General features: G+C 40.5%; 1 protein-coding gene across 12 annotated transcripts in view; it reads right to left on the reverse strand.

The window, feature by feature from the left end:
* The window catches only part of Acbd5 (acyl-CoA binding domain containing 5), a 42831-nt gene extending 33701 nt beyond the window's left edge, over positions 1–9130 (reverse strand). For 7 of the 12 annotated variants that reach the window (XM_032884301.1, XM_032884296.1, XM_032884300.1 and 4 more), the window contains exons 1-3: positions 8052–8158; positions 7734–7902; positions 1672–1792 (exon numbers count right to left, since the gene is read on the reverse strand). In XM_032884301.1, coding sequence (XP_032740192.1) covers positions 1672–1792; positions 7734–7902; positions 8052–8066 — 305 coding nt within the window. In that variant the 5' untranslated portion in view covers positions 8067–8158. Of the gene's footprint in view, positions 1–1671; positions 1793–7733; positions 7903–8051; positions 8452–9033 lie in introns of those variants that run through there. The other 5 variants (XM_032884293.1, XM_032884292.1, XM_032884290.1 and 2 more) reach the window with 4 other exon arrangements.
* Positions 9131–10116: the final 986 nt, after the last annotated feature.

The following is a 10116-nucleotide window of genomic DNA, read 5'->3' on the forward strand; positions in this document are numbered from 1 at the left end:
GGCCAGAAAAGGGCATTAAATTCCCATAACTGGAGTCCCAGGAAGTTTATAAGACATCTAGTGTGGACGCTAGGAACCAAACCCAAGACCTCTGCAAGAGTAGCAAGTGCTCTTAACCACTGAAACATCTCTCCAGCCTCAAAAAAAGGTTTTATGTTATTATAAAGAATAGTAACAGTAATGAATACTTTAGAAGATTATAAGAACTCTGAAAGTCAGGTTGTAAACAAACAAACATTTTGGTTAAAATCCTCACTATTAATTAGTTAATATGCCACCAATTTATATACTAGAACAAAAGATAGAACAGGACCAGGGACCTAGTTCCAGTGGTTAAACTACTTGCCTAGCATGTGCAAGGCCCTGGGTTCAATCCCAAGCATGGAATATATTAGCAATTGTAGTTCATGCTTATAATCTTGCCTATAACCCCAAATCTTCAAAGGCAGAGAGAGCAAGCAGAAGTTCAAGGCCACCTTCAGCTACATGTGAGTGTTAACATGAGACTGCCTCAAAAACACACAAATCCCATCTACATGTGAGTGTTAACATGAGACTGCCTCAAAAACACACAAATCCCATCTACATGTGAGTGTTAACATGAGACTGCCTCAAAAACACACAAATCCCATCTACATGTGAGTGTTAACATGAGACTGCCTCAAAAACACACAAATCCCATCTACATGTGAGTGTTAACATGAGACTGCCTCAAAAACACACAAATCCCGTCTACATGTGAGTGTTAAAATGAGACTGTCTCAAAAAAACACAAATCGTGTATTAATACATTTTTCTTGGAAGCAATTAACTCTGCCAAAGGTCAAATCTAGGGAAAGAAATGATTAAATCTAGGCAAAGAATGATTAGTTTAATTGTTTGAAAATATCATGTGCTAATCGGCATACTCTATTGATACAAAGTATAATCTAAAATTTACCTTTGTCTGATATTTATAAGTCCACAGTAGTATTTACACATATCAAGCTGTTCACAAGTATTAGTCCACTCAGAAAATAGAAGAACATCTAGATATTTAATGACTCTTTTAGCTACAACATTACCAACCAATATTCTTCTCAAGGGTCAGAAGTCACCTTAGACCAAAGTTAATGTGGCAGTCCCTGAGTCATACCTTGTTACACATTACCTCAAAGTCTCAAAGCAAACAATTCACTTGACAAACAAAAGACACTATTTTCTTTGGCAGCTCAAAGAGATAAGAAGATGTTGGTTTGGGTTTTTTGGTTTTGTTTTGTTTTGTTTTGTTTTTGTTTTGTTTTTTGACCTTAAACTCACTAGCCAAAGCTGGCCTTGAATCCTTCTGCCTCTGCCGCAGACTGCTAGAATTACTGAGTTGTGCTCCTGACTGCAAACTTGTTCATTTAACATGGGAGTAAAGGAAGGAACCGCTAGAAAAGAAAAGGAAAACTAAGTACAAACATTTTCCTACTTTTCTATTTTCTATCTGTAAAGTACCTACTATGACATTTTATTGTTTTCCTACCTTCCCCAAGATTTTGCTAATTATGTAAAAGTATATTAAGGACACTTTACAAATAAAATTGTAAGAAATACCTAGGACACTTTACGTACAAAGCATATAAGTAACAGCTACATAATTAGCTCATTTAAATGAAAAGTCTTGCTTAGCTCTATACATGAACTCACCATTTATATCTTCCAATAGGATCCCAGAATCCAGGCCTTGAGAGTTTACAGGGTCCTTCAGTTGCCTGCTTGTAGAAGCTGTAGAACCTGAGCATCATTTCATTTGTTGGCTGGAATGATCCTGTGGGAAGCACACATTAAACACAGATCACTTGGGACGGCCATTCATAACATAAAGCCCTGTACTAGCTTAGCCACACACACTAGGTGGTCTTCTGGTTCGGTTTTAGTCAGATACAATAGAACACTGTAGCTCAGGCAGCCTGAGCCTGCTGTGCAACCCAAACTGGCTTCAGATTCACAGCACTGTTCCTGCATCAGCTTCCTGAGTGCGGAGTTAAAGCAGGAACCACTACACCTGGGCTAAAAGCTCCTTTGATTTCAAAAAGTTCTGGATTTTAAAAGTTCAAACTTTTAAGAACAGCATCAGTTCAGTAACAAAAAATCAGGAACCATTTTAAAGATGTAGCTGAAATAACCAGCAAGTGTTACATTAAAAAATATATATATATGAAGAAATATTTTCAAAGAAATTAATGGTGGTCAAAGAGTGGTGCAACCCTTTAATCCCAGCAATCTGGAGGCAGAGGTACATGGATCTGAGTTCCAGAACAGCCAGAGGAACTTTGTCTCCCCTGCCCCACCCCACCCCACCCCACCCCCAAAAAAAAAGAAAAAAGAAAAAAGGAAAAAAAAGAAAAAGAAAAAAAGAAATGTGTCCAAACTAACTAGCTCTCCCAAAGTTCTTCATCTGGTGAAAACTTGAAATTTGGCCAAGACATTGATGTTTAATAGCCAACATAACCATGTAGCTTTTCCACTTGGGCCACTCAGATTCCCATGGGAGCTTTACTTTCCATAATAAGTTATTATGCCTTTTAATATATTTGTTTTTCACGTTTCTAATATCCTATCTTTTGGGTTTTGTTTATTTGTGTGTTCTGATTTTTGAGACAGGGTTTCTCTCTGTAGCCCTGGCATCTTAGAATTCGATTTGTTAGACCATACAGGCGTCAAACTCAGAGATCTACCTGCTTGTGCCTCCCAAGCACTGGGATTAAAGGTGGGCACCATCACCACTCAGCTAACATTTTTATATTTAAAACTCTCAAATTATATAAGCAAGTACTGTAAGTTACAATATTCAATAAGTCATAAATTTAAATATTTTAAATAATTACTATACCTATTAAAAGACTAATTGTTCATTACAGTTCTAAAAACTAATATTGCAGAGAAATATAAATAAAGGCATAAGAAATTTCATGACCTGCTATTAAATGGAGGAAGGAAGAAAGCATCTTTAAAAGACTATAAACAGGGGTTGGGGATTTAGCTCAGTGGTAGAGCGCTTGTCTAGCAAGCGCAAGGCCCTGGGTTCGGTCCCCAGCTTGGAAAAAAAAAAAAAAAAAAGACTATAAACAGAGGCAAGAGAGATGGCTCAGTAGTTAAGAGCACTGGCTGTTCTGAACAGACCCTAGGTTGATTCCCAACACCCACGTGACAACCCACAACCATCTATAACTCCATCTCCAGGGTATCTGATACCCTCCTCCAGTTGCCATGGGCACTAGACACATAAAAGGACATAAAAAAGCAGGCAGAACATTCACACACTAAAAAAAAAAAAAAACCACCATATACAATTACAGCTAAATAAGTGTGTGTACATGTGTAAATAATACAGTGTGACAAGTGAGATTACCTATCTGTAATCTCAGCACATAAGCAACAAAAGCAAGAGGATTCCAGGTACATGGCCTTCTTGGGGTGATCAGTAGGCTTACATCATTTGCTCCGGCTAGCACAGTCTACTGAGCAACACTATCTCCCACCAAGTACAACACAATACGCATTAAAATGCTAAGAAGCAATATTCCTCCATAGTAGGCAGGTATGGAGATTACTCCTTCCTTCATCATATTTCACTTTTTCTGTTTAAAACTTGGCTTTGTTTTTTTGTAATTATGTGTAAGTGTGTGTGGTGGTTTGAATAGGAATGGCTCCACAGATCCGTATGTTTGAATACTTGGCCTATAGGGGTGGCATTATTAGGGGGTGTGACCTTGATGGAGTAGGTGTGGCCTGTTGGAGGAAGTGTGTCACTGCGGAGGCAGGCTCTGAGGTATTATATGGTCAAGCCATGCCAGTGTGGCACTCAGTGGCTTCTGCTGTGTGTGGATGAAGATGAAGAACTCTCAGCTCCTTCTATTGGACCACGTCTCCCTGCATGCCACCATGATGAAAATGGACAAAACCTCTGAAACTGCCAAGACAGCTCCAAATAAATGTCCTTTATAAGAGTTGCCTTGGTCACGGTGTCTCTTCACAGCAGTAAAACTAAGACGCTGTGTATCTGCATGGGAGCTTGTGAGTTCAGGTGCCTGCTGAAGGCCAGAGGCATAGCATCCCCTGACTAGAGTCCTAGGAATCTGTGAGTGAGCTGCCTAATGTGAGTGCTGGGCACTGAACCCAGGTCCTCTGGAAGAGCAGCAACCACTCTTAACTGCTGAGCCATCTCTTCATCCCAGTGCTTACTGCTTCTCAAAAGCAAAACTTGCTATAAAAACACTGCCTATAAAGATAGTTTCCGGTGGTGGGACAGAAAAAAAAAAGATAGTTTCAAGATTATATATCAAGCATTACATGCAATAATCAAAAGCTAATATTTTTTTAAACTAGAAATTACAACATAGCCAAATTGAAAACTAGTAGATCAGGTTTGGCCAAAAGTCTTTAATTAATTCCAAAATTACCATAATAACTACCTATATAATATATCAACATTTAGGATGTTTTCTTAGATACAGTATTCCAACAAGATAGTTATTCTTTATACAGCAAAGAATAAAAATAGGAAAACCACAGTTAGAATGAGTTAATAGCACAAATCTAAATTTAAAAATTCAAAAACTGTAAAAGGGTTGGTAGGTGAGACAGTTCAGCACATCTAAGGCACTTGTAACCAAGATACCATGGAAAGAGAAAATTAACTACTATAGGTTGTCCTCTAACCTCCACCATTGATATACAGATACACACAGTAAATGTAATAAAAAAAAAACTAAACAGCTGCTTCTCGGGGCTGGAGAAATGGCTCAGCGGTTAAGAGCTCTGACTGCTCTTCCAGAGGTCCTGAGTTCAATTCCAAGCAACCACATGGTGGCTCACAACCATCTGTAATGAGATCTGGTGTGTCTGAAGACAGCTACAGTGTACTCATATACCATAAATAAATAAATAAATAAATAAATAAATAAATAAATAAATCTTAAAAAAAAAAAAACCAGGGTTGGGGATTTAGCTCAGTGGTAGAGCGCTTGCCTAGCGAGCGCAAGGCTCTGGGTTCGGTCCCCAGTTCCGAGAAAAACAAAAAACAAAACAAAAAAAACAAAACAAAACAAAAAAAACAAAAACAGCTTCATCTCATATTTCCAGTAGGCTAACAAAATTTAGTTTATTGGCTTAGGTAAATGGTACATGTTACAGTGTTCATAAACAAAAACTGAGAATATATATTAAATATACTACATGTAAGACAGCATCTTCTGCCCTAAAGATGTTCCTATGGCATATGCAATAGATGTGTTTAAATTTACAAGTCTAATAACTAAGATTCTATCAAACCTTACATGATTAATTAACTTGGATTTGTTTGTGATTTTACTTTATTTGTGCACCTGTGTGTATCCATGTGCAGGTCAGTCCTGGTGGAGGCCAGAAGGTGGGATGGGTAGGAGCAAACAAACGTGGGCCTCTAAAATAGCAGCAGGTACTCCTAACAAAGAAGCATCTCTGTTGCCCTCATTACTTTAGACATGAATAAAAGTTAGGCAACAAATAACAAAAGCTTTAAGATCTCACTGCAAAATAATTCAAAGTCAACCAAACAATTTAAAATAACTCTGGAAATAAAGCACAATGTTACAGCACTTGGTTAGTATGTTGAGGGCCCAATGTTCAATCCCCGGTACTGTCAATAAATAAAGAAATACTGTCAATAAATAAAGAAATACAAATAAACAAGCAATTGAATGAAGTTTTATATGCCATGCATGGTAGAATATATCTATAATCCTAGTACTTCAGAGGCAGGATCAAGAGAATCTCCCAAATTTGAAGCCAGTTTAACCTACATAGCAAGTTTTCGTCTCAAAAACAAAAACAAAAAACCTACAGTGTACCAAATGTTGTTCAAATATATCAGTTAGCTTTAGAACAGTGCATTAAATGTTATCTAACACAAGTGACTTTTTGTCCTTTTCCTGGGAATGTGGGGGTTGTCTCTATCATTGATGGCTTTGTCCCTGCTAAATACCTACTCTGGCATCCAGCCACACCTGCCCTCTACCCTTTCTTCTTTGAAGATTAAACTCAAGGTCCCAGGCAACCTCTGTAGCTGAGCAATAGCACACCACATCTGTTACAAGTCCATTTAGCAAGTTTATCTTAATTTCTCAATACTTAAAAAAAAAACAAAAACTGGATCTTGCTTTGTAGCCCAAACTGGCTAGCCTGCAATCCATTATATATATAGGTTTCCTAATGAGCAGAAGGTAAAATAATGAAGTAGGAAGAATAGAAAGATTGAGTCTAGTTTATCAATTTTCAAAGACCTATAAAATGTAAGGCTTAGAAAGTGAACATGCCTACATAAACTCTGAAGCCATACTTTCCTATATTCTTTTTTTAAGATTTACTTATTTATTATATATAAGTCCACTGTAGCTGTCTTCAGACACACCAGAAGAGGTGGCTCAGGGTTAAGACCACTAGCCACTTTTCCAAAGGACCTGGGTTCAAATCCCAGTGCCCACATGGCAGTTCACAATTGTAACTGTAACTCCAGTTCCAGGGGATCTGGCATCCTAACACAGACATATATGGAAGTGGAACACCAATGTAAATAAAATTTAAAACAACTTTTTAAAATAAATGTCTATTACTTCCTTTTTGGGGTTTGAGACAGGTTCTCATTATCTAGATCAGACTGGCCTTGAACTCACAGAGGTCCAACTGCCTTTGCCTCTGGAGTGCTGAGATTAAAGGCATGCTTCCTCACACTGGTCTCACTATTCCGTCCTTCATTTAGCTTATTTGGACTTAACCTTTTGTCTTCCATGTTCTCCTCCAATACAGAAACACAGAAAACACCATTGAACCTCGAGCTTCTACTTTGTGGGCATGTGCTCCACTACCAAACCATGACTCCAGCTCTCTCAATCCTTCAAAGAAGCTGGGATCACAGCCTGTGCCACTGTTTTTGAAGGGGTGCAGGAACTAAATCAGAGCTTTGTACTGGGTAGCACATGCCTACAAGCTTCCAAACTATGCCTGAAAATATTTTACTGAAATGAATAATGCTGACTATTCAGTACTTAGCCAAATGATCATACACGAAATGTGGAAAGACATTAAATACTATAGTGATATAGAAATGTTATGTTTGACTTGGCCTACAAATCTAACGCACACAATAAAAATGCTTAAGGTAACTAAGCATTTTAATCTAACTTATTATGAAAAGTAAATCACAATGCAAATGGATATAGATTTTCAATGTAAAAGTCTCCCTTCCCAAGCTTCTCTACTTAGAACATTGAAAGAAAAAACTTAGTGATAGAAAAATTCATTACAAAAAGTTTTACAAGTTGTTACCAGTATACATACAAAGAAAACTGTACTTGATACATCGTAGTCAAAATAATCATTTTACAAGTGAACATAGTTGTTCTGTCCTTTTGCTTCATATCAAAAGTTTCTGAAGGTTTGGATTATACTTTTGAGTTAGGTAGCACCAGACATCCCTCCCCAGTTTTTGTTTTTGTTTTTTAACTTACCCAAATCCAGCCATTAAGTGATAAGATTTGTTCTCAAGAATATAAACTATTTAAGACCTTGATAATATGTCGACTTTGGCCTCAAAAATCAGCGGGTAATTAATTAATATTCAATATCATTCTTTCAGTTACATTTCTTTTAATGACAGAACGGGAGGGGCGCTAAATAAGGTACACTAGAACCAGCTGAAAGGTCTTTTACTGAAAGCCTACTGCACGTACCATTTTTCGGCAAACTTTGGATCACCTTCACGGCCGCCTCAAACCTAGTTTCATACACTGATCGTGTGTCCGCCATCTCCAGCTGCCAGCGCCGGCCCCGGTCCCAAGGTCTGTCCACGGGAATCACACAGCAGCAGCAGATCCAGCTTTCCCAAGAGCCTGCATAAAACTGAACACCCGCGGATTAATGACAGGAGCATAGCTGATTAATTCCCTTCGGCCTGCCCAATCAAGGCCACACCGACCAAGGTGGCCTGGTTCCTTCCTCCTTCGTGGGGCGTGTCTAAGAGTAAATCCCAGACAACAAAAACAACTCACCGAGAGGAAGAGCATCTCTAGCAGCAGGCCTTGGAGGTAGCGCCGCCGGTAATAGCGGACCCTTTCTCCCACCCGGAAGATGCTGGTCGACCAGCCACACCCCCCATTCCTGAGAAGTCCTGCAGTCGGTGGGCACCCTCCCCACAGCCCCGCCCCAGAGTCACCGGAGGACCCACTAGCCTCCACCGCGGCGGCCGCCGTGCAGCAAACCCCACCCACCCGCTCCGCCGCGGTGACGTGAACCGGCTGCGCGTTCTCAGAGGAGGGGGAAAGAGGCAGCGGGGCTCTGCGGCTGGGATCGGTCTGTGGAGAACCCAGTGCTTGTTTGTGTTCGGGCTGAGGATAGCTAGGCTGATGACGCGCTAGGATTCTATGCCAGGTCCCAAAGGTGCCCCCTGGATACCGCTAGTGTTTAAAGGAAAAAAAAAAAAATAAATCACAAGAGTAGGTGGTCCTCAACGCCTGGAAGGGACTGAGTCATAAAAAGTTAGCTTGAAAACTTCCTTTTTGACACTTAATCTCTCTATGACCTAGGAGAAATCACTTGGCCTCTCCTGTAGATTTACACCACAGTCAAGGGTAGAAAGGGGGATTAAAGGCAAGGATGGAAGGGCTTAGCCTTGGCCCCCAAGTCTGGGACAGCTTTCACTGTCCGGCGCCAAGGGCGGCAGCGGAGCGAGCAAAGGTGAGCAGTGCCACCCGCTACTCAACTCCTCCACCACCCACTCTTTACGCCCAGGAGTCAGGCACAATCCACCTCCAGCCCCACCGGAGGCTAGGGATGGGAAAGGTCGGTGCGGAGCGTACTAGGCATGGAGAAAATTCGCCACAGGCTTGGAGTGCGGTGGCCCGGAAATCTCAAGGACGCCTCGTTGGGAGTGTCATTTTTGTCGGTTTAGGATGGGTTGGGAAGATTACTCGTACATATCTAGTTGCGAACTATAAGTCACTCTTCCCTCGCAGCCGCGACGTCGGCATTTACCTTGTTATAGCCAAATGACGGGCAAGGCCTGTCCGGTTTTGTCTCGACGCTTGCCCCTCACCTTGCCCCGCGGGCTTATGGGAACTGTAGTCCCCCCGGCGCTTCCGGACACCTTCCTCTGTAGGCTGGCGTCATTCCCTCCTGTTCCGGTTCGGTTTGGCCTAGTAGCCCACCCTCCCTGTGTGCGGCGGAAGTTCCTTTCTTCCGGGTTGCGTTTGGGAGAAATATCTGAAGTGCTTTAGCTTCGAGCAAAAAGGAATCTCCCTTGTTCCTCCGACATGCATGTTCCCTGAGAGCAGGTTCACCTGGGTGTTGTGGACAGTGTCGCCTGTTCTGTAGATCTTTAGGTACTAATGACAGTATGTTTTCCCAATGAATCCACTGAATTTTATTGTATGGTTTATGAATTTCCGGTTGTGGAATCCCATGAGGATAAAGGAGAATGAGGCTAGTCGAGTAAACATATTTTTAAAGTAGCTTTTTTTGCCAAGAAGTGGAAGCAAGCTAAGTATAAACCAATAAATGGATTTTTTTTTAAATGTGGTATGAATACATGGAAGACTGGTGAGCCTTAAGAAAAATGAAATCTTGCTGTTCCTTATGTTAATTACATTTATTTGGATATGTATAGAGGGATAGAGGGGGTGCATGGCAAATGCTCAGATCAGACGACAATTTACAGAATTAGTTCTCTCTTTCCACCATGGGAGTTCTAGAGATTGAATTCAGGTGGTCTGTCAGGCTTGGCAACAAATACTTTTAGCCACTAAGCACTTAGGTGGTCACAGATCCTGTTATTCCTGACAGTGATTATGCTAAGCAAATTAGTCAAGCCCATGAAGGCAAGTGTTGCATGATCTCATGTATGGAATATAAAAAATGTTGATCTCAGAGATTGGAAGTAGTTTATGGGCATAACACGCTAAAGGGACAAGATCCGGTCCAGTCTCAAACACTAAACAAGGTTGACATAATTTTATGTCAACTTGGCATAAGCTAAAATCAATCATTTGTGAGGAGGGAACCCCTAAGAAGATGCTTCCATGAGATCAGACTCTAAGCAAGGCTGTAGAGCTTTTTTTT

The sequence above is a fragment of the Rattus rattus genome, chromosome 14, assembly GCF_011064425.1.
Source record: "Rattus rattus isolate New Zealand chromosome 14, Rrattus_CSIRO_v1, whole genome shotgun sequence".
Lineage (NCBI taxonomy): Eukaryota > Metazoa > Chordata > Mammalia > Rodentia > Muridae > Rattus > Rattus rattus.